This window comes from Drosophila miranda, chromosome 2 (assembly GCF_003369915.1).
Source record: "Drosophila miranda strain MSH22 chromosome 2, D.miranda_PacBio2.1, whole genome shotgun sequence".
NCBI lineage: Eukaryota > Metazoa > Arthropoda > Insecta > Diptera > Drosophilidae > Drosophila > Drosophila miranda.
Genome location: NC_046675.1, coordinates 24,355,406 through 24,379,848, shown reverse-complemented (window position 1 = coordinate 24,379,848; position 24,443 = coordinate 24,355,406). Strand labels below are relative to the sequence as shown.

Sequence of the window (24,443 nt, the reverse complement as noted above, 5' to 3'; positions counted from 1 at the left end):
AAATTTAGCTTCGTCAGAAACACAGATACAGATACTCTATGGTGGCAGCGGCAGCGGCAGCGGCAGCAATACCAACAACAGCAACACCAGCAGAAGACACAACAAAATGTAAAGTCAGCGTTGGCGTTCGCTCTTGGCGCTTTTTACGCTCTCTCGCTCTCGCTCCCATGGCGCTATGCGCGCTCTCTGTGTATCTCTGTGTCTCTCTCGGTCCGTCCAAGACGCGGCCAACAAAAATATTAACCTCTTCAAGTCGCTTGCGTCTGTATAGGCGGTGCACTATGGGGCTGTGGGCCTAGAAACCAGTGAAGGGCTCTTAGGAAACTGAATAGATGTAAATACTTTAATTAAACAATGAAAGATACAATCATGCCATAAATAAATCATAGATATTTCAGTTAGTTTAATCTGGCAATTCTCATTAAGTATCGGAATTAGGATAATATTAGTTAATATCTGGTATGATATCTGTAATAAAATTGTGCTTATATGTATATTTATTATTTATTTATATTTATTTATCTCGAGCTGCAAAACATCCTTTCAAGATTTTTCTTTAGATCTGGACCACTGTACTCGTACCGCAGATACACACACACACACACACGCATGAGGCTGGCTGCTTTGCAAAGGTGTTGGATGCCGAGAGGAGAGAGATCCCCAAGCGAGAGTGGAAGAGCGAGCCAGAGAGAGAGAGAGAGAGAGAAGTGGCGGTGATGTCATCCAAACCAATCTACGAATACACACAGAAGAGGCGAACTAATCAAAACAGGCAATCGAAGCACATACCGATTAGAGTCCCCCCAGATCCCGATCCCCCGCACATTTCGATCTAAAACCTGCACTTATGCTGCATTTCGAATATTATTTCGAATGCGCAGCAGTCTCTCTTCAGCTGCACACCGAAAATATCGAATCGGAATTCAATTGATAACAGCTGTGGATCTCCCTCTCTCCTGCCATACCCACTGTTTACGTCTGACCCTCCCCCTCAGTGTGCAGGCCACGCACGTTTCTCGACTGCATCTCTATGATTTTCCTACAATTAAATCTGAATGAGATGACTTTGTTTGCATTCAAATGGGTTTTCTTATCAGTGAATTGCCCATTTTCCCAGCAGGTTCAGGTTGCACTTTCCCAATGAACTTCTGCGGCTACTAGAAACACACACAAACAGACGAAGCAGCCAGACACACACGTGCAGAGATGTGGACATACACAGAAGAAACAGTCGCATCTTTTTTGATTTCTCAACATTTTCTCGTAGAAAGTGGTGGCTGGCGGTGGGCACAAACAACCACAAACGGTGTGACGTCAGAGAGGGAAAAAAGTAATATGAAATAAATTATTCGCTTGAAAAAGCTGCAAAAATGCTCTGCCAATGCCAGCAACGCTGCCCGCAGAGGTGATCTTCTCCAGCATTCAGTTGTGGGTGGGTGGCTGTGGCTGGCACTGGCACACAAACAAGTTGCTCTCTCCGTTGACCCGACTGCCTGTCTGTCTCTCTCTCTCTCTCTTTCATTGAGCGGCCTTAGTTAGTCCCTAGTTGGCAACTCGTTTACCTTTTTTTTTGCTTTTCTGCGAACATCTGTTCCAGTTGTTGGTTGTTGTTGCAAAATCTGGCCGCTGAAACGGAGTCGAGGCATGTGGAATTCGGGAATGCCAATCATAGCTAGCCGCTATGCCATATGCTGTGCCAACTGGAGATTGCAGATCCCAGCGTGCATCTAATGTTGTTAAAACAAGGAGAAACAGTCACAAAGATGGTCAAGTCTCTTATGAATGCGGATTTCGGGACTGAAACGGACAAATTCAATTAATTTTAAATCAATTAGATGCGCCAACCGCTAAGATTGATATAAATTTCAATGATATCTGATAAATTAATTAATTCTGTATAAGATTATCTCATTTTTAAATTCGGCAAAGAGGCAATTTAATTTATTCAGCGAAAGTATATACAGCTTAAACTTTTTTGCACATTTGAAATAGCAGATTGGCGCGAAGTAAGTCGATGAGCTGCCACCTCTTTTCTCAGACCACAGTCTGGCAACTCCATTGTAAAATACTTACATTTCTATATGATTTGTACATGTATTTTACACGAAACATCGCGAACATGTTCCTTCAAAACTGTTCTTTTTTGTTCACTTGTTCTTTTTTGCTCACTTGTTCTCTACTCTACTCGAAATTTTTTTTTTTTTTATTTTTTAATGTTTGATTACAATTTAAGTGTAACGTATTTTATTTGTGTCAAAATCTGTGTTGCTTAGTGATCTGTGCGTGAACAGTGAGCAACTGAGCAATCTAAGTGAGCAAGTGAGCAACTGAGCAATCTAGCTGAACAAGTGAGCAAGTGAGCAACTGAGCAATTGAGCAATCTAGGTGAACAAGTGAGCAAGTGAGCAATATGAGTGAGTTGACTCACTTACTAAAAAAGAACAAGTGAACATGTTCCCCAAAATGAGCAATGTTTACCCAACACTAATCCAGAGTGATCGTTTACAGTATTTTCTCGACCGAATACAGCGAGGGGAACGGAACCACGGCGACGAGCGGATACCCTTCAAGGATGTGGGCGATGCGCACGCCCTAAACGTGTCGTTGGCTGAGGGGTGCATTTACTGGACTGACCAGCAACAGCACGCGACGCGTCGCGGGTGCATGTACATATGTACATACATGGACAGAGTCGCCTCGGACTCCATACGCCGCGCCACGATGGATGAATCCGAGCTGCAAGCAATCATGGCCCGGAGCTTATATTCGAACAGGAGCCGAGACGCCTCTACTGGTTGGCAGCTAGGACGACGTGTACTGGAGCGACTGGAGCATGAAGGCGAGGCGTCTGCTCTTCTCGACAGATGTCGGCACAGTCGCACAAAGTGTTTCCACATCTGCATGGCCAGCGGGGTGAGACGTCTGCTCGTGCCCCAAGCATCTGATGCTACTGGAATACAAGGAGAACTACGGCGTGTATGCGGCCAGATAATTTTAAGTGGCGGGAGTATAGACATGAACAACGACTGTATATCCGCCTTCTAGCGCTGTGACGAAAGGACTGCCCGGCGGATTCAGCTGACAGTCAGCCGAGGGCAGCGACAAGGCTCTGATCTAAGATGGTACCACCTGTAACAACTGTGAAATGTCCACGATGATGTGCCCTGTGCCGATGGTGCAGACGATTTGCCCGATATTTTTTTTCATTGCGGCGCATGGCCCTGCCTCGGATATTCTCGCGCACCGAGCCAAAGAATCTAGCTCTTATGGTTCCATCGAAGAAATTAAATAGTAAGCAGGAAGCATAGCTAAAAATGATTGAAAATCTCTGCATACTGAAGTGTATTGTCCTCGCGGGAAGCAGGTCAAGCACTCCCTTTTAAAGACTTTAAAAATGTAATGAGAACCTGCCGAATATTGCATTTGAGGTGCATCGCGATCAAGCTGCGGATGAAGATGGAGCGAAAAGACTCTGGTCGAGTGTGCCAGGTTACCACTAACACAATGCCTTCTACAAGGACCCCAGGTCCCAAGGCGATACCAGTTTAAGGTGTGCGCCTGTCCCCAACGAATGAAGGACAAGTTGTTCAGTATGCCAAAAAAGGAAGAGGATGATTCGCCCGAAGAGTTTCAGCATGAATAGGCCAAGTAAGTATAAGTACAATCAAATGTATGACACATTTTTGGCTAGTTCTCGACCATTGACAGAAAGGAAAAGTTATTTTTCCGGTAACCTTCTACGCCATTGCAAAGTACGCGGACAAGAAAACGAAACCCAAACAAATAAGCACGGAAGAAGAGACGTCCGATGGCAACACTAAAACGCATTCTACATGGTTATGGAAAAGCGAAATTACAGCAATATATTCCCTAAGGCAACTCCTGCTCTTATGGCGAAGTTGCTAGCATCTGAATATCCCGTTGATACGGCAGTCAAGTTTTTAGCGTAGTATAGTCCGGTCAAACAGTCCAAGAGCTCGAGAGGCATCGGGATCCGTGTACGTCTAGCCAACTCTCCTACTTGCATACCCAGCCGCGAGAAAACTGAGGAGCTGAGTTAAAAGTTGAGCTGGCGCACGCTTTCAGCAAGAACGAGCAGGGAGTGACCCAGATCTTGCGGGACCGGAAAGCCTGTTTCCAGCTAATGAAATGAAACAAGAAACACGTATTTAAGGATAATTTTAAATTAAAGAGCTTGAATGTTTTTTGGGATGCTTTATTAGAAAAATATTGCTCTTTTTGCCATGCATAACATTTCCTTTCATATAGTAACCATTATCATATAACATTCAACGAGTTCCTAAGCGCATTCACTAGATAAATATTTCAATTGTTGAAAATATATGTATCATATGCAATAATTAAGTAGGTAAGACCTGAAACACTACTAATTTATAATTGATTTATATTAAATTAGCTTGGTAATACATAATACATAATGGTATTAAAGTAATTTATGCGTACACTAAAATTATTGTTTTCTTTTTCTTTAAATAATTAATTAATTGTTTTTGTTTACCGAGAGATAATTAATTAAAATTTTCAATAATTATTGTGTAACTAGATTTTATATGTCTTTTCGTGTAATTCTCTCCAGGTGTTTACAACACAATCACTTAAATGTGGAACAGCTTTTGGGGGATCTTACGAAACAGGCCTTTAAAAGGATCATCATTATCAGTTGGTTTTGTGTTTATGCGAGTAAGTGTAGTTTATGTTATTGGTTCTACATCCATAGGGAATCAAGTGCGGTATGTGAGGTCCTATTCGGTTCGGTTCGGTTCGGATCATTAGCGACAACTGAGTAATACTGGGCTTGTGTTCCACATTCGACCTACTTACGAGACTACTGTATGGCTGCGCGCCCTTCCGAGGGTTAACTAAGGCTCTACTTAATTATGATCTAAAATTAGATTAATTTAAAAATATTATTTTCCTTTGCGAACGTCTTTTCCTTTTAGTTGAAACTGCTTAAGGATCATTCTCTTAAGCTCTAAGCTTTAAAGTTTGCCTACTTAAAAATGTAGCATTTGTCACGGTTTTGTTTTGTAATTTTTTTTCTCATTTTTTGAGCATTTAGTTTGCGGTCTTGGGGTAAAGTTGAGCTCCTACATAGAATGTGTGCGAGAAGAGCGGATATTTCACTTTACTTTCAATAAACTTTGCCCTATGTGCATTACAAAAGGGATGGCCTTGGCCTTAAAGTACTGTACAGGCTATATAAGTATAGTATATCAAATTTTGTAGACTGTAGTTGTTTGCAAGGTCACAGCCCCACCAAAGTGTACAAAACAAATATTCTAGCCAACCTTAACCTTCACTCGCGTCACTTCATTTAACACCATTCTACGGCACAGCTGTCCGGGAATATCACTTTGGTGGGCAATCCTCGTGTATCTTGGTCGTCCAAATCCCGGGCATTAGTTGTGGAGGTAGATTCGATTGTGGTGTGGTCAGTTTCCTAATAGTATTACTAGAGATAATGGGCTTCGAGCTTGGCGTATAGCCTTTGTTGTCCATTCCGTCGATGATGGTGAACTGGGAGGCAGAGGCCATGTTCTGGGCACCCTGGGCGGTCGGCGAAGATGTCGGCCGGGAGATGGGATGCGTGCGCGGGCTGGTGATCAGAGCGGTGCAGATGCCACCACAAATGGCTAGGGACGCGAAGGCCGTCTGGGGCACAAGCTGGCCCAAAAAGATAGTCGATCCAATAAAGGGTGCACCCAGCAGCCAGAAGCGGGCCCAACAGATGGTCGAGAACGAGGTGATCTTCTTCTTGTCATCGGACACCAGCTCCACGGTGCAGGTCGTCAGTATGGAGAGAGTGGTGGATATAGCCATCTTGGAGACCATAGCGGAGCACATCAGCAGGGCCACATTGGCATCGAATGGAATGACGCCTGGCTTGGGCACCAGCCAACCACAATAGGCAATGCATCCGGCAATCATGTTGAACAGTCCCGTCCAGAGCCACTTCCTAGTCGTCTTCATAATCAGAAAGAGCCCGATAAAGGTGCCGATCATCTCGCTCAAGCCTGCAAAGAACGTGTTGATGTACAGATGCTCTCGACTGAAGGAACGGATGTTCAGCAGCATCCCATAGTAGACCACGATGTAGAGGGACCAGGCCAGATGGACGCAGATCATGTGACGCACGGCCCGCTCTCCTTTCCACATCGACCACCAGCCACTCGGCGGTGGGGCATCCATGGCAGTCTGTGCCTGCAGCTCCAGCTGCTGATCAATGTCATGGGGCAGACTGTACCGAGTGCCATTGATATCGGCGCACTGCAGCAAGATCTTCTTGGCATCCTGCACACGACCGCGGGCGATAAGCCAGCGTGGGGAGTCGGGTATCCATCTGAAAGAAGAAGGACACGAGTTAGATGAGAGCACTCACAGGGGAGTCTTTGTAGTACTCACTGCCACAGGTAGATCAGTATCACTGTTGGCCAGGATATGGCCATGTAGAGATGCGACCAGCTGGACCAAAAGCTTGCCACGCCCGGCAGCATCATCACGCCAATGGACCAGAACTGCTCGAAGAGAGTGGAGACACAAGTGCGATACTTGCCACCCGTTATATCGGCCATGATCATCCCTCCAGCGGTGTACATCTGCGCACAGCAGACGGCGGAGAGGCAGCGGAAGAACACATGGAGCTCATAGGAAGCCACATGACCCGTCAGATTGCCACAGAAGATCTGGGTGATCATGCCGAAGAGCATCACATTCCGGGGACTGAAGCTGGAAAGAAAAGAGATAACAGTGAGCTACTAAAGAGAGAGATATTCTCGAAGAACTTACTATTTCAACAGCTGATTCGCCAGTATACCGCCGGTGAGAACACCAAACAGATGGAAGAACTGCGTGACAGAGACGAGGATGTCCCGGGAACAGACCAGATCGTATTGAGTGACCACCGAGTGGTAGCTGGACTCGTGCTGGAACTCCGTGCAGGGTATGACATTGGAGTTGCGATTGAGGGGCTTCTCCCAGATGCGCGGCTCCTGCTCGCTATTCTCGTAGTTGTAGTAGTGATGGGCATGCTCCTGCGCATCCTGGTAGACGTTGCAGAAGTCAATGTTGAACTCCTGATCCTCGCTCTCCTCCTTCTGCGGATGCGAAACCTTAATCCACTGCGTCTGGTTCTGGGCCCCGACTGTGTTCGGGGGCTTGCAGAAGAACTCCCCGTGCCTGGGTGCGGGAGCCGTGAAGATGATGCAGGCCATGAACCACGAGGATGGTATCTTGCACAGGAAGATCAGCAGCACTGTTCGCAGCTGCCACTTGCCCCACTGGCCCGTGATGCGACCCACTGCGTCCACTTTGGTCTGCATTTTGGTGTTTGGCTTTGGTGCTTTTCCCTCCAATTGGGCGAATGTGTCGTTGGGGTAGAGCTTGTACTCGTGCTCGTGGGCGTGCTTGTGGCTGGGCGTGCTGCTTCCCAAAGTCGTGTAAAAGTCTTCCGTGGTGTTGTGGTTGCTGCTGCTGGTGTTGTTGTTGGCTTCGCCCGGTGAACTTCCCTCGGTGGAGGCGGGTGGGGGTGCTGGACAGTTGGTCAATGAGCTACGACGTCTGCACTCATTCGACCTGGGCGTGGCAGTCGTGGATGTGGGCGTGAGGGCGGGCTCGGAATCTCTGGCTAAGGAGGAGTACTCGTGCGGTGACCTAGTGGCTGATATGTGCGAGGAATTGTGGACTCTAGGAAGTGTCGCGTCGTTCTCCTTCAGGGGCAGTAAGGGCGATTCTGCCTGTAAAATACAGAGGGATTTGATAAAGATTAGATCAGCATTTAACTTCAACAATTGAAGAAATATTAATATCAATAACAAGAAGCTTTTGTTCGAGGCTTTTTAAAAGTCTCTGCACCACTTAAATGGAAAAATGTTAAACGAAAATTAGGTTCTAGTCTACCACTTATTTAACAAACGAAAATCCAAACAAACCTGGTTTAGCTCAGGTTGTTTTTGTGCACCCGTGTATCATTCATTTTTCATTTGATTTCCAGCACTTCAATTTCGAAACAAAATTTCTTTGAAATCAATTCCGACTCATTTCACTCTCGATATCCACTCGAAAGGAATGGCTCTGACCCAGCTTGAACTGGAGACCATAAATACCCCAGACAAAAGGCAATAATTCAGTGGCATTCCCCAGATTATCCCAGAGTGGCCTTGAGGCGATGGCACTCGAGCCCGAGTGGAGCAATTGCTGGGAGCCTGCAGTGTCAGGAGCTCGCAATGTGTCGCCCACTTACATGGCACACATGCCAATCCAGTGCTATCCATTCATGGCTATCCCCCGGATGCAGCTGGCTGTATAATGAACATAAATTGCACTGCAAAGTGGTTTGGATGCTTGATTTCCCTTTCCCATTCCCATTCCTTTTCCAACTATTCCTCTTTTCCTGCCATTCAACTTATTTCAATCCCCCAAAGTCAGAGCAGACACAGCGGTAATTGAACAAACTATCTATGTGTAGAGGGATCTATCCGATTCATGGCTAAACTTGAGCTCCTGCAGCCTTTTGCCGCTCATCGGGTTGCTTAAATGGAAGCGTCTACACAGTATTTCTGGCATCTGGCATCTGCCTTTGCACTCATTACGTATACGACACGGGGGACTTTGCATATGACTACTTATTTTCCATCACCAGCTTGTTTTATGTTAATTTGCTTGCTTATATGCATCTGGCCTGAAATGTCACCCCACAGAATGACCACAAAAAAATTAATTACCTTTTTACACGAAATTTGTACAACACACACAGAGTTTTTGACCACAAAACCGAAACAATTTTTTCTGGTTTACATAAGTGAGAGATGTGCATATCATTGCGAATTACTGCGAAATTCATTCAACCAAACTTTGTATTTAATTTGCAAAGCAAATTATGTAGACCTCTAAAGGAAAAGTAAAATTATATTTTAACAAAATACAAATCATAATTCAGACTAATTACCATCTCTAATTAATAACACTGCTGTATCTTTTTTATCTTGACCAGAATATATACCAGTACTTTCCCTTAATAAAAAGGAAACCCCCAAATGAGAATCCTCCGAACAATTTACGACTTCTGTTTTTAGCATTTTTGGGTTGACAAATGTCTCTGAAGCAGGGGAAAACAGCAGCAGAAGGACCTTCCCAACTTAAATATCTCATTGCTACCCTACACAACACACCATTCCTCCGAATTTCATGACCAACAATTGCGCACAATTGTGTTTCGCTTCTTTTCTGTTGTTTTCAGCTGTCGTCTCCCCATTTTGACTGGAACAAATGTTCTCTTTAAAGTATTGCCATTCGTGTTGTGTCGTCACTTAATGTGACCGTATATGCGTGTCACTGTCGCCAAGCGTGTTCATGCATGAACGTGCCAGAAGACTGGTAAGGCGAAGGCCCTTTGACGGAATATTAAATATTGAAAGCGTTAAGAGCACCCAAAGGCACCATTAAGAATGGTAGCCTCAACAGAAATCCACACAAAGCTGTGGCCCGATGGTAGTAGCGGTTGAAGTGTTATGCATAATGCATTAATCCGATTTTGCGCTCTCCGATTGTTGCCGTTGCATACATTTTTCCAACGGAAAAACAATTCGCAAAACAGAAATAACTTTGATTTTGAACCTGAAGGTCGTTCTATTGTCAGGACCAGCAACTGCTGAAGGATCTCCAAGCGGAGAGGTATAAACTTTGGAGACGCCCCTAAATATGCAATAATTTTATTAGTCAGCAGAGTCGGCTATGATATTCCTTGACATCAACAGAGACAACAGAGACAACAGAGCCGTGTCTCTTGTCTAGTTTTATGCGTCAATTAAATGAATTCGTTTCTTTTTCTTTATTTATTTCGGCTTGTGTTTTTGTTTTGCCGACTGTCAGCAGTTGTGCAAATACTTTTGGCCAAGGTTAATGCCGATTGCCTGCGTCTGTTATTCATTTCTTTTTGTTCGGGTTTTGTTTTTTTTTTTCGGTGATGGGTAAAGGCTTACGGCTATACTCGTATTCAATTTTATAGTCACGTGACGGATGGTTCAATACACTAACCGCAGAGGTGAATCACTTATGTAATAGGCGTTTGTTCAGCTTGCAGATTGTATAACATTCTCCTACGTCATTTCATTTCGTTTTGGGCAGGATAGGGGGCTATAAACCCTATGAGAACAGCAGTTTTTTATTTATAGGGTTTTGACTTGAAAGTCTGTTAAATAAGCTTCTCAAATAACCTTGAAATATTTTAATCAATTTCTTTGCTGAGGATTTTATACTTGCTTATCAAAACTTGTAATTGAATTTTGTTAAATTAAAAATTTGAAAAGAATAATTTATGATGAAGCGATTGTGTAAAAGAAAATTATTTAAAGAGGAAACAGAGTAGAAACTTTACATGGCATAAGGAAGTCTCTGTACCCTATATTTCAACAGTAGGCGGATGAAGAATTTGGGGAATTACTTAAGGAATAGAATCGTTCAAATAGAGTATACAATTTCAAACCAAAGAATATTCAATGATGATGAATCCTGCTATGACTGACCAATCTTTAAACCATTGATTATGCCCCACCCAAGGGTATCTACCCAAACATCTACCAGTTACAACAAATTTTTTAATAAAGCACAAAGCCCAGAAAATCCAGCTATAAATTATTCATAAGTCCCTGTCGCATGAATGACTGGTTGGAGGAGACTGATTCTGAGACTGATACTAAAGATGAGACCGAGCTTGAGGTTGAGGTTCGCTGTCCCATGGGTCGATGACTGATGAAGGGCCTTAAAGCCAAGCCAAGTCCATAATTAAAGCAATTTCTTTCAGTCCGTTTGAGGCTCTGTTTTATCTACTTTAATTAACTGTCCAGTTGGAAAATTTGTTGCCCACAACCTATTCCAATTAGCTCCCTGATGAGAAGCATTTAGTTGAGGAGACAAACAGGAAATTGTTTTTATTTAAGCTCTTCCTTCTACCCCCACATCCTGGGGGAGTTCTCTCGTCCCTTTATATTTCATTAACTTATTTATTGCTCTTCATAATTCAATGTACAATGTTAGGACATGGAAATTGATTGTTTATCAGGAAGCAGGCTCCTCTCATTTGGGGGCATATGTTCCATCTGGGTTCCATTGTGTGCCATAAAAGAAAATTTGTAATTGAAACCGAAAGGAAGGAGAAAAGCTCTGTTGCCTTGAAGGCTGGTAATACGAGTTTTCTTCGAGGGCGTTGTAATGGCGGAAAAACTCATAACAGAAGACTTATTCAAAGGAAATGTTGTTTATACATTGTTCATTATTTGATACGCAAATTAATTTGTCCTTAAAAGGGAAGTAAGAAATACAAAACAACTTCAAGGAAATTTAAAGATGGTTTTTTTTATATATTTAATTTGTTTTCAGAGGTGCTGAGAGGTGCTTTAACTCTTAAATATTTAATTTAAAAATTTATTTTTATAATTTCACGTGCTGCAAACATTTTCTCTAACAATTAACACACTTTTCTATTCATATTTATCAATCAATTAATTTCCCGAGGGAAATTTGCTTGCTTATTAAATCTTGTTCACCTTGTACAAATAATCCCTGACGCAAGTGTGGTTTCTCCTAATTAGAATATGTATTCCAGACAATAAATAAATATTCAATAGCTAATGGAAACATAAAATGTTCTACTTCCAAAAAAAATTTCAATGATTTATTGCTGACTGTTGTTTATTGAGTCAACTAAACTTTTTCTCAGCTCTTCTCTTCTCAGTTCTATCCATCAAAAGTCAACCCTTAACAATAACATTTGGTTAGAGGAAACCCCAAAGAAGAACATTTTCCTCATGGTTGAGTGAGTGTATCATTTACCCATTAGCGTTGCCTGATGATTTATTAATTGTTTTTGGTCCAACAGTATTCAGGTAACGATGACAACAGCTTGGCTTTTCCAAGACTTTTCCTCGCTCAACAACATGTACATATGTAGACCCCTATACTTGGAAACTTGCAACAGAAGCAGATGTTTCAGGGAAGGTAAAGAAAGGAGTGTGATGCCTGATGTTGCAGGATTAGCTGAGGCAAAGTGACAGAAAGGCCCCCATCAAATATGAAGCGTTGACAACAATAGACGCCAAAGTTAATTGGGGCAAAGCCAGAGAGAGAAATTGCTGCTTGTGCCCCCTGGCTAACAGGTGAATGAATAGCAGGTGGCTCGAGAGTGCCAGTGGAAGGGGTATTATGTATTATTCGTTGGAAAAAATCCAAGTCCATGTCCAAGCTGTTGACAGCCGTCTGCTGAATATTGTTTAAGCATCAATGAAGTTCCTGCTGGGCCAAGGTTAGGATTATGCCATAAAGTACAGTTGTGTACCCTGCTTAATACTCTTAATAGGAACGGAGTACAGTTGTGCTGTTCATTTTGAGAAATAATGATGAGAATTCATAATTGGGAAGCCGAATAGGTCGAGGAAAGTAAGCATAAAATAAGGGTAATATGATGAGACATTAGAGCTGGGACGTTTTATTGGAGTGTAGAAAAAAAGACCTTACTAAGAAATTATTTGGGTGCTGTTTAGCTGGACATTCGTGACATATTTGAAGATTATTACATATTGTTAAATACCTATTTTTCTACATTAAACAAAAAAACAAAAGAAAGTTTCTCGATAAATATAGGCTCGGTTCTCTTTAATTAACTGTCCTGGAAAATATTATACCACTTTATGGCAAACACTAAATCCAATTATATTCAGGCTTGAGACATGCAATGGAGTCCGCAGGCCCAGACTGCCATTACTTGTTGCTAACACTGTGACTATGGTATGCCTAAGATACTTCTGACTATATGAGCTATTTGAGTAAGTGTCGTCACCATATCGTGACTAGACTTCGGCCCAGACGAAAGCGAGCATAAATATTTGATTAGTTCGACTGCCCCTCGAGTGGGCTCTGGCTCTGACTCTGGACAGAATGTGTGAATACCCTTCAATATTAAGGAGTTGAGTGTCTGACACGTATGTAATACACATATGTAGTATACAGTATTGATGGATGGTTCGATATATATACATATATGTATGTATTCATCTGCACGTGTATGCAAATGCTTTCTATGGCGGAGAGTGATACACATTCTCTCAGAACTGTCGAAACCATTTGGCACAGCATGGCGTATGCGTAATGTATTGCAGATTGTTTTTATGCGGCCTTATATGGAATGGGTCTTCCTATATGCGTGGGTGTAGTGGTCCTGCTGATGCTCCAGCTCCTGCTGCTGCTGATGCTGCTTCGAATGGTAAGTGTTTGGTTATGGCATATTGAAGGATTCGAGCGGGAGTCCCTATAAGTGAGAAGCCGCAGGAGTTAATATGTGTGCTCACCCCCAAAAAGTGTTAAGCCGAGCAACTTTTATCAGCGCCATAAAAGTCGTCCATATCTTGGGTATATCTCACTTTAATTATCTCCTTAATTGCCTCTTTTATGGTCTCGACTATAAAGTGTTTTAATATTGTTTTCGCCTTCTGTTTAACCAAGTGTTCTACCAACTTCATTCATGGCCAAAGAAGAGAATCAATGGAAAAAAAGAGCATCAGAAGACCTTCTAAATAAATGTATAAAACTTGCAAAACTTCAAGGTGACAAATGGAAGTTGCTGAATAAGAATTGTGAATTGTGTTTGCTCCGACGATGACACAAAAAATCATTTCTCAATGTTATAAAAATTTCATTTGCCAGCTGCGACCAAAAATAAATGAGGAGAAAAGAGAGAAAAGCACACTCAGGATGGAAAAAGGGCAGAAGAGACTATTTCCAGACTTAAATTTGAAAGGGAAAAACGATTCTCAGAAGCGATTTCCAAAAACACTTCGAGAAAGGTATATTCCCCTTTTCTTTTCGGCAATTAACTTGAGAGTAAGTGAAATCTCCTTCTCCTGCCACGTCGTGATCCCCAGCAAATTCATGCCACAATTTATGACTTGCTTCCCTCTTCAGTTTTGTCTCTGATTTATGTGCCCCAACAATTGAATCCGACAACTCTCGCCCACGGGAAGCCCATTTGGGGCAGGTCGTTGTTGTTCCGTTTGGGGTTGTCTCCCAAGGCATTTCAATGCCTGGAGACTGGGGCTCTACATAAGATGCCTGAAATTACGGACTTTGCCTTTGGTCGACGCGGAATGGTTACCATTTTGTTCCTTCTTAGATGAGGGATACGCGTCTGCATACATTACATTTACTCGTACGAATGTTCCTTTGGCAATTTTACTCCATCTCAACGAATACATTTCAATTGGCGGAAAAGCTTTTCCTCTTTGTATCTCCTTTTATCTGTGGGTGTTTATTTTTTTTTTGGTGGGGATTTTCTGTGATTTAAGCTGGGGAATTCGTTGACAGGAAAAATCCGATTTTGACACATGAATGAACAATGAAATATTTTCCGTATAAATTGAAAGACTTTTTCAATTAGAATTTTATTATATCTTATAGAGGTATATCTGTACAGTATTCGTTGGCCGGTTGGGAGAGAATGATAAAACGGGAACTATGTATGTATATCAAATATATATATTCTTTTGTTTAGTATTTCCTCTGAAACGATATTCGCCTGATTGCTTTCTGATTACCTCTATACCATATGCAATTTGGCTCTCATATGGCTAGCAATTGTATTATATTCTGGTCCAGTCATAGCTCATAAACTGCCAGATGGCTGACCTTTGCCCTCAAGCGGGAACAGTGGAACTCCATTTATTTGAAAGGGGAAAGACGGAACAACCAATCAGTAAAAAGTGGACCTGCTTCAAGGGACCGAACGCATATGTTTTTATACTTGAAATCATTATTAATCCTAGAGGGTTCTCCTCCTTCTTTTCCTCAGCTGTCAACCACTGTGGCTGTCCCTCGACAATTGGGCGCTTTCGACCGTCCCGTTCAATTCCTAAGCAGATAAATGGAAGTTCTGTTTCCATTTCAGGACTACGACTAAGCGGCTTATCAAACAAACAAATACACATACGAGTATGAGTAAGAGGGAACGAGAACGAGAAAAAGTGGCTAAAAGAGTGAGGAATATTGGCCGAAAGCGACGGGAATTACAGGGCAAATATGTGAGACAGCCAGAAAGACAAAAACATAAATAGGCCTGGAGCACAAAATTTAGTTGGCCTTCGCCATGGAAAGCCTTCGAATTTGGTTTGGCTTTGGCTTTTCCACCCACAGTCAATCGCCTTAATCGGAATCTGTCACAGAAAATATCCTCCCCCTCATAACTGTTGTTATCCCCGATAAAGAAGGTTCCTGGGTCCTGGACGTAGGTGGCAAAGGAAAATATGAAAACCAAATTAAATGGAAAGTGCTGCGTGCCTATCCCCAATAATGTGGTTTTTTTGTTGGCAGGGCGGAAAAATATTTAAATTGAATTTTCATTTTAACGCTTAAAGATCCCAGAAAAAAGAATGTGTCACACTTGAGTGCTCGGCATGAATTATTAATAACAACAAAAAGCACAGAAGCTCAACAAAGGAGGGACTTGGAGATACCCTTATCGAAATTTACTGAAAATTAAGGAATCCCTTAGTTAACATATTCGCCAGCTTAATGGAGTAATTGGACATACATATATGTGGGTAAATTCTAGGAATCTCCTCTTTGGGAACACATGTTCCGACGCTACTCCGAAATCTTGTTAGAAAAATAGATAATTTCACAAAATTATTACAGCATTCATGCAGGAATTGTTCCCATCAATCAATTGGGGACATTCCGGGAATCTGTCTCCTAACGTTTTCCGTGTTCTTGGAATTTTTGTTTATATTTATTAGGTCTCTCCATAGAAATATTGCTCATCGCAGCAGAAATGTATGCTACATAAAATTGTTATGACATAATTTCAATTAGATGGAAGACAAAAAACATTATTGTCAACAGCAGCCCCAGAAGTAGCTCATCTCCAGGACTGCTGCTGCCACCCATCCAATTGAATTTTAATGATATTTTAACACCCGAGCTCCGCCCAATTGCATTTGCCTTATGGGTGTTGGAGGCACTTCCGTTGCGGACACGCTGACAAGCTTAATTGCTGTATTTTCCCCCACCCCGAAAGCCAGACCAGCCCCGCCAATAATCCCCATTTTTCCCCATTCTGTCATTATTCCATTCTGTTTTTATTTCCTCACATTTATTTACACAATTGTCTTTTGTTTGCGTTGGTTTTCTGCTTTTGTATACGACTACACTTGCAGAGGGGATAATATTTATCACAAGATGATTGCAACGTAAAGAAGGAAGTACTTTTTTATCTAAAAAGCATGTACATATGTATATGAATTTTTAATCGAAAGCAACAGACGATACCATGACCTATCTGTCACCTTCGAAAGTGTATCTAAGGCTTCGGTTATCTTTCCTGAACTCTCTCACTTCCGAAAAGGTATCCCAAGCTTCGGCTCCGCCTCCATTCCCTTTCTTTCTGCTCCTCTTTTCTGTAATTACTTTGTGTACTGACTGCACTTAATACGAGTACTTGAGAAGCAGGCGAGGCGTGCTCTATGTTATTTTGTTTACTTCCCAAAATACCACAAAAAGACCGTAACATAAGAAAACTAAAGGGTTTGAACCTTAAAGAGGTCTTTGCACTGTGGCTGAACTTGAGCAAAGGTCAGGGGCAATTAGTCTTGAATTGCCTTTTCCGGGGGAAAGTTTCCCTAATTTTCTCTTCGTTTCTTGACTAATTTAACAACTGGGGCATCAAATTTCCGTTTACTCCTTCAAATAGTTTGAAAATTGTTTTCTCTTTCAGACTTTTTAACAGCCCCAAGGGCACGCAGAGCCACTGATTAAAGTTGACGAAAATTGTTGCTGATTAATGAGAAATTTTCCGAGCAAACAAAGAAAGAAAGCGGGAAGAGAAAGTGAGAGTGAGAGTGAAAGCTGAAAAACATTGACATAAATCTTATAGAAATCCATGGCTACTAAACTTTCTCAAATCAAAGGGAGAAACTTCTGCCTTGAATCGTAATTGAAAAGCGATTATCGCTTACGCTGGCACTTGGAAACTTTATGAGCAGTTTTTATGACACTTTTCAGTCCACATCGAACCCCGTAAAGTCCTTGACCCAAGCACTTACCTTCCTTAACTTCTACTCGAGTCTAGCCATTCCACTCCTGCCTCAAGTTCGCTGTACTTAGGCCACGCCACGCTCTTCGAGGCACTTTACAAATGCAAATGAGGCAGATTCGAGAGGTCCCCGTCTCGAGCCAGAAAACCAATTAAAATCCGCTGAAAGAGGAGCCTTCTACAACCCCATCTCTTCCTTCCCTCTGTCTGCTTATCAATTTTAATAAATAATTAACGATTTTGTCGAATTAAAACCCGCCCGAACTTTTACTGGGCTGTCCTTTGACCTTGGTCAAGCCCGAGTAACTTTTTCTGTTCATTTTTGGTCAGCTTAGGACTTAAAGTGGTCAATCCCTAACTGGAATCAGAGCCTGTGATGCGGACCTGAAGAAGAAACAGGAAGAGAACGAACCGAACCGAACCCTTTGAAGGGTTTCGTTGCCCAATAAAAGCTTCATTTTGTGAGCTGTGAAAAAAGTGACCAGCGGAAACACAGGAATACAGTGGAATGGAAAAATGAGAAAACATTTTAAAGCGGAAATTGAATCAAGAATATTGAATTTATTGTCTCAAAAATAAACTTCAAAGACGAGGAGTGGAAAAGTGACCTCTCGAAATCATAGAAAGTTTTTAAGATATGTTTACAATCTTAAAGCATTCACAGAGCTTCATCTTAAGCGGTTTCCAGACTATCCACTTCACATTAGAAAATACCACAATTTCCTGACAATTTATGCCACCATTTCCCCTTGTCCACGTCCACTGTGCCTTGTTAGCTGAGATTTGTGGCCCGTATGTTTACGACTTGTCTTTTATAACATACTTTGCTTTACGTTTATTTGGGTAGCATTTGGCCGGCATCCCATCGCATCGCATCCCGCCAAACCGAATAAACTTTATCATTTTTTTCCGGCCCAGAACCAAAATGGTATAATAAATGAAGGGAGAACTCCCGCCTATACCCATACTCCCCCAGACAATATTTCAGACCAAAAATATTTCTAATTGATGTGGGGAAAGTTCGTTAACACACAGGAACTGTGATTCAGGTCCACGGCTTTCCCTCGAATGCAAATTCATTCGGGTACAGCCTCATGCAAATTGCTTTGTTTTCCAGTCAGACATTCAGAGAGTCAGATATTTGAGAGATTGTTCAGTTGACTGGACGATTAGGGCTAGTTTCGGCCAGACATGGGTATACATCAATACATGATTTTGTGCTCTGGAGGGGGCGAGTGTGGCCAATTGAGACACGCGACTGTTTTGCGGGCCCTGAAGTCGTACAAATTGAATTGGAAATTTTTCGTTGATTGCTTGTTTTCGGAGAGGGAATTATTTGCGTGCCTGTCTGGAGGAAATTGCCTGGTGACAAATTGGAGTCGGGCTTGGGTTCAAAGGTTGTAGAGGGTTTTAATTTTTTCAGCTATCAGAGAATGGGGTACTGGAACTGAACTTGACTTGGGATTTAAATCTTTTTTGCAGTAGAAGGATCAGAGAGACGATTCAGATCCTCAAAAAGTTCTTATGAATCATAAGGGCAAAGAGACGCCTATCACTGATGGATCTGGTTAACTAATAGAATCAATAAAAAATCTGAGTGGATTTCCTGTCCCCAGCTCCCACATCTTCCCCAATGTCAAGTTTAAGTTTCCTCAATAAATATAAATAGTTTGCATTTTCTTTAAGATTTGTCTTCCCTTAAGCCAAGAGCCATCCCATCCCATCAAGAACTTCGATCTGTAAATGTATACCCTTCAAGCTCAACAAATTTATCAATGTTATCTCTTTCACATAGGTATGTATATACTTTGCATATATTTATGTACATATAGATATTTTGCTGGTTATTTTCACACGACCGAGGCGCGTGTCCTGTATTGACTAATTTGCATAAGGCTCCCTGGGAAAATTAAAATAAAAAGGAGGCAAAAATTTGCATAATCTGGGGAGTGTATGGTATGGCATACATGCTTCCAACTTTGACGTTTATCGCATTCGCATGTTAAACAAATTCTATCAGTCACCTGTTTCGGCTCGTTTTTCAGTTTCTTAAGTCAATACGCACGACTTGAAATGCACGTGTGTCGGGCCTATGGCTACCTTAATGAGTCGTGTTTTTGGGGACTGGTGACTGGGACTGGGCTTACGTTTACTTCCCCAAAGTATACCCCATCGTAACCCCGCGTTATCGCAACCACAGCTCAGACACCTTATATAATTGCTCAGAAGGGAGCACAAAAACATGTTTAGTTTTAAACTTGAACTTAATTAGGCAGCTCCACCACCCAGCACCCAAAACAGACTTCACTTGGGGCCTGCCTGACGTCATCAATGACTAAATTTAATTAAAAAATTCCGCAAGGAAAAAACAGTAGGAGAAACGTGCAAAATAAATGCGAAATATCTGTAGATGTCGGGGAGGAGATATACGTGCCGAAGTCAAAGCAAACAACAAGACAACTCTTGTGGGAAATTTATACATCACAGAGGACGACGAGGGCAGGCCTAAATGGTCATTTGCCTCATTTAGCTTTTGCCTTTGGCCACATTTTCATTGCTCTTCTTCTTTTCTGGCTGCCCTTCTGGATTTCTGATTTCACACCCCAAAGAAATCTCTCAGAAATGTTCCTCTAACCAAAACCCTACTGAAAATGCTCCCCAATGGGTGCTCACTCGCATCTGTGAATGATTGTCTGAATAATTGAATGGATTTGATGAATTATTTGGTCAGCGAAGGCAGGAAAATTAGCCAAGCAAATGGGTTGAGAGCAAGCTTATCCCTTGGGATAAATTTGGGATAGGTTTGAAGTGATACATTAGTAGAGTTTACACTCCAATAACCATATCTGACATTCTAGTACTCCTTTGAGAGATGACGACCGTTCCCTCCTCCACTTTTGGATACAAATTGGAAAATGTTTCAGTGGGAAAGTGTGTTTCTGAATGCATAGAAGCATTTAAAAGTGGTGGATATTCCGTTTTCATTCGGAAGTACTTTTATCCCGTACTTTGACTCCTTTTTAGAGCTTATCTTCCTTACACACACCATTTGCTCTTGGGCTAAGACTTTCTAATTATCTTTCGGCATAAAATTACGTATTCCCTTAAGTACAGCTAATTTCCACGACAGAATATAGAGAGATATAACATAACATATATGTGTGTACGAGTATGTACCGTAGTTTCATCTTCATCCTCATCTTCATCATCATCATCGTCATCATCTCCATCTTCATCGGCGTCTCCTTCATCGTTTCCCTTATCGAGGCTCGCCTCATCTGTGCGCGCTGCCAACTTTTCACTGCTCGCACTGCCGCTCGCGATGCCGCTGGAGGAGTCGCTCGAGTGGATGCCACTGACTAGGCCATGACCATTGCCAATATGATGGCTACCATTACCGTTAACGCCGCTACTGTTGCCAATGTCCGGGAGCATACTGCGCTCTGAAGCCGGTTCGAAATATGAACTCTAGTGCGAGAGAATGTTCAGCTCGACAAGGGTTCGAAATATGGTCAGGGCATTTAATTTCACACTTTTGCACAATTTTATCGATTGATTGTTTAATTAATTCACAATTTTGTGGGACTATAAGTGTCTTAGTTTTTTTCAAATAGTTTATTTCATTTTGAGGAACATTTTTAACTTTTTAAACGCTGCAAACACATACAAACAACGTTGTGTATACTTGATATGAAGAAAATATCACGCATACGATGCGTGGTTCGGCCAAACTCATACATAACTGAATACAAATCTTTAAAATGTTTAGAAGTATTCTTGGAAAAGCCTTTAAATTATTAGTAAACTAAAAGGGACTAACAAAATATTTTTCATATTTTTAATAAATATTTAAAAATAGTTTAAGCAATACAACAAATTTAAAAATGACGAATTTTAAGCCATTAGGTTTTAACATTAACCAATTTTTAGGTTTAATAATATTTCAAAATATATTAATTTAACTTTAAACATTTTAAGCAATTAGATTTGTGAGATTTTTGCCGATTATCTTCCACTGAATCGTGTAGTTTTTAATTCATTTTCGTCGAGTTTCCATGATAAAAAACAACCATCAAAAAATGCATAAAAAGTTCTAAAACAAAAAATCAACAATTAAATGAAACACGTTTTGGGCCAACAAAAGAAACTGGAGAACTAATTCTCTGTTTAACTACGGAAAACGCTGCGAGGTCCGCGCCGTGAAATCTTTCGTCTGGTGCTGGCGTTCGCCCAACGCGCAACTGATTTTCCGAAACACAGGGAAAAGCTCCCACAGCTGAACCTAAATGGCACGGAACTTCGTTTTTCCTTGCAGTTTTTCGCGCCGAAGTGAAAGCGAAAACGAAAGCGAAAGCTTTTCCGCGCTCGGCCAGCAGTAGGTGCTCCGGCAAACTTCAGACCAGAGTTCATTCACGAGCAATGTTTCAATGGGGCCAGTCACGTGTTGGAAACTATTTCACTTTCACTCCCCGGCAGCTCCCCACTCCTGCACCTTTAGCCGAGCACCTATCCTGTTTCCTTCCCTAATCCGGGGCTAAAACTACAGCCCGAGGTTTGCCGAGCAGCTGTTGCTCAACTTGTTTCTGGATGTCGCAGTCCCAGTTCTGGTCCCCCATCCATTCCTCGTGTGTAGGTTAATCCTGCTGAGGACCTTCCCTTAGACTTTTATTAATGCGCTTATTCTATCATCACTTATTTCATTTAGCAGCAATTATTTGGGCATATCAATGGTTTGACAAATTAAATATACATATTCAACCAATTGACTCAATTAATTGCTAATTTTGTGGTTCTGTCATTGGAAGAATAAAACACCGAAACTGATGACGCACGTGCCATTGCGTGCCTCGTACTGTGTCTGTTTCTGTGCCATCTCCCTACGCTCCCAACGCTCATTAGCTCATAAAAATGGTAATAAGAGCAGGATAGGTCTAAAAAAAGGCTAAATGGGGTATAAGTTAAAGTTAAAAGACCACTTAGGATTGAGGCATACGATGATTGCTGGACAGGTAGTGAAACACGTGCTTAATAACGTGCCTTAACCTTGAAGTAACTTTTTCAGGGATTAGGCAAAATGTATGAAATGATTGTTGAAAAGATTTGTATCCAAGAGTTGCCATAACTTCTAGATTCATTGAGGATTTCCCTCACCCATCTGCCATTCGAATTTGACTGATCTTTTCAGATTTCAATACGAGTTTCTCGGAATGATTTTAGGCATTTGACTAGAATAGACACATATCTCAACCAATTGACTCTTTAATTGACTTTTTTGAGTAGCAGATTTGCCAGTTTCTAACTAGTCAAAACCTTAAAACAATAATAAGGGTATGTAAGGAAACAAGTTCAATGTTGTCACCTCCAAAACTGGAAGTGAAAGTCACACCCGTAAATCAATTGCAGGGCTCGAAAACAAAGTTCCCAAGCCAATTTCTCTCGAAACTTGTTGCCACCTCCCTTACAATTATTGTCAGAAGTTGCTCCAGATAGCTATTGTTCTGCTATTGTTCCAATTAGCATCGACTGGTGTAAGCTCTAGTGTCATGCACTTGTGTGCCTTCGTATTGTTGCTTTATTTACAAATCTAATTCGACAGCCGCACCCCCGGCCGCCTTGCATCGCCAGCTGTCATATAATCATTGTTCGAACGAGAGTGCTAATAAATTTTACATCAACAATAGCTCGGAGAGCTCGGAGATAGGGCAGGGCTACGCGTGTATCTTTATTTTAACGGAGACCCGCGATTGGCACGCGCAACGAACAAATTAGACGGAAAGTTCTGGCTGAGGGCTGATACCCTTACAGGAGGGTACAATGGTTTCTATAGTATATTTCCATCAATATCTGAGAAGATATAGAAATATCCATCTAGCCTTCTCTCTGTTTCCATCTTAACGAGAGGCCAGGTTTTGATACAAAACTGACTGAAACAGTGTACAGATCCTTCTCAAAAGGACAAAAGGACCCGTATGAACAAGGGTATGTAAGTCTTCGTTGCTTAAGTCCAGCCTTTCCGCCTTGTTATTCTGAATGTGGATGTTACGTTGATTACGCATACGCCGCGTGTTACGGCGAAGAGAAACAAAAGGAAAAGTTTTCTTGCTTTTACCCATGTAAACATTTTATGAAAAAATAAAATGAGTTTTGAAGTTGGAAGCAGACAAAAAGTTTAAATAAAATTAGCAACTTGCGTGTTGTTTCGGTTTTAGTCCCTGTCATACATGGCGTATGCGTGATATTATGATAGGCCAATTCAGAAACTCATTTGTTGATGTTTTGAAGTATGAAACGAGCACAGAATGAAGTATAGTCTTCATAAATCACCTGAACTTTCAGCATCACAATCTTGATCTCCACACGATCGTTGGGCGCACTCTTAGGATGAGGCGCCTCCGCAGGGGACTCCTTAATCGGTTGGGGAACATTTCTAGAACCTCCCATTAAACTATCATCGGGATGGATGAAACTCATTTTTGGTTAATTATTTGATTGATTATTGCGGAACCTTTCGGTTCAGGGAATCATAATGCCGCTGCTGCGCCGCGTTAGTTGTGCAATTTCAATTTATATAATCACGACACCCACGAACGCCAGTCCACAAATCAAGTCAAATCAACCGAATACGCGATTCTCGTTTTGGCGGGGTAAAGCAATCGCTAATTGGGAATATCTCAAGTGCTGAATATTTATGATTTCTTTGGAAATCTACGCTACGAAACGAAACTGATTTATCCGTAAGAGCACTCGCTGTTCTGTGGTATGTGTGTAGGAGGCAAGGGCCGTTCTCGAACTACAAAAGAAATCGCAATGGGGAAAAGAAATTTCATTGGTTTTGGTTTTTGGCGTTTGCCGTTTGGCGTTTGGCTTTTTGCGGGTTGACTCGATTTCCGCTTGACGCCTAAAGAGTAGCACTGCCACCGCCAGTAGCACTGGCGCACTACGAGGGTTTCTATTAATAGGCCGTAGTGTAGTTGTGTAGTGTAGTGTCCAAATCAGTATTCGATTAGATGCTCTGACAATTGCACTTGTCCACAGGCTCTTTCCCATCCCATCCCATCCCATCCGATTTATTCGCTCACCAAAAGTCAAGTTCAAGTTTAACAAGACTGAGAGACACCACCACCGAACGAGAGTTCCCCTGTGCTCATCGATATAGTATCTAGCATCCCATATACTAGTATCACTCTCAGGTCTGCCAACAGAATCTATGTACTCTTGCCAAAAAGAAATAAAGAAACAGAAAAAAAACACTCATACGCCATGTCGTACCCGCAATTCATTTCGCTTTTCTCTGTCTCTGTTTGCTTAAGTGTTTCATTATTTTATTTCCTACGCTCCCTCCTCCATTCTG

At 41.8% G+C, this 24,443-nt stretch overlaps 1 protein-coding gene across 2 annotated transcripts; it reads right to left on the bottom strand.

The window, feature by feature from the left end:
• Nucleotides 1-4,200: 4,200 nt before the first annotated feature.
• On the bottom strand, nucleotides 4,201-23,873 carry LOC108154098 (solute carrier family 22 member 3). Of its 2 annotated transcripts, none has more exons than XM_017284219.2 (4): nucleotides 23,417-23,873; nucleotides 6,808-7,754; nucleotides 6,424-6,747; nucleotides 4,201-6,361 (listed from the first exon to the last, which is right to left on the bottom strand). In XM_017284219.2, the coding sequence occupies exons 1-4, from the start codon at nucleotides 23,561-23,563 to the stop codon at nucleotides 5,371-5,373; spliced, it is 2,409 nt and encodes an 802-aa protein (XP_017139708.1). In that variant the 5' UTR covers nucleotides 23,564-23,873; the 3' UTR covers nucleotides 4,201-5,370. The 2 variants fall into 2 exon arrangements, with proteins under 2 accessions (XP_017139708.1, XP_033244623.1); XM_033388732.1 differs by lacking the exon at nucleotides 23,417-23,873 and adding an exon at nucleotides 20,270-20,718.
• Nucleotides 23,874-24,443: the final 570 nt, after the last annotated feature.

What these genes read in the sequence shown, in the direction of transcription:
- LOC108154098 (XM_033388732.1), bottom strand. Translation starts at nt 20,527, where the DNA reads ATGCTCCCGGACATTGGCAACAGTAGCGGCGTTAACGGTAATGGTAGC. An exon ending in AGGATGAAGATGAAACTACG is followed by an intron (nt 7,755 to 20,269) that starts GTACATACTCGT and finishes TGTATTTTACAG; the next exon opens with GCAGAATCGCCCTTACTGCC. An exon ending in GCGAATCAGCTGTTGAAATA is followed by an intron (nt 6,748 to 6,807) that starts GTAAGTTCTTCG and finishes TTTTCTTTCCAG; the next exon opens with CTTCAGTCCCCGGAATGTGA.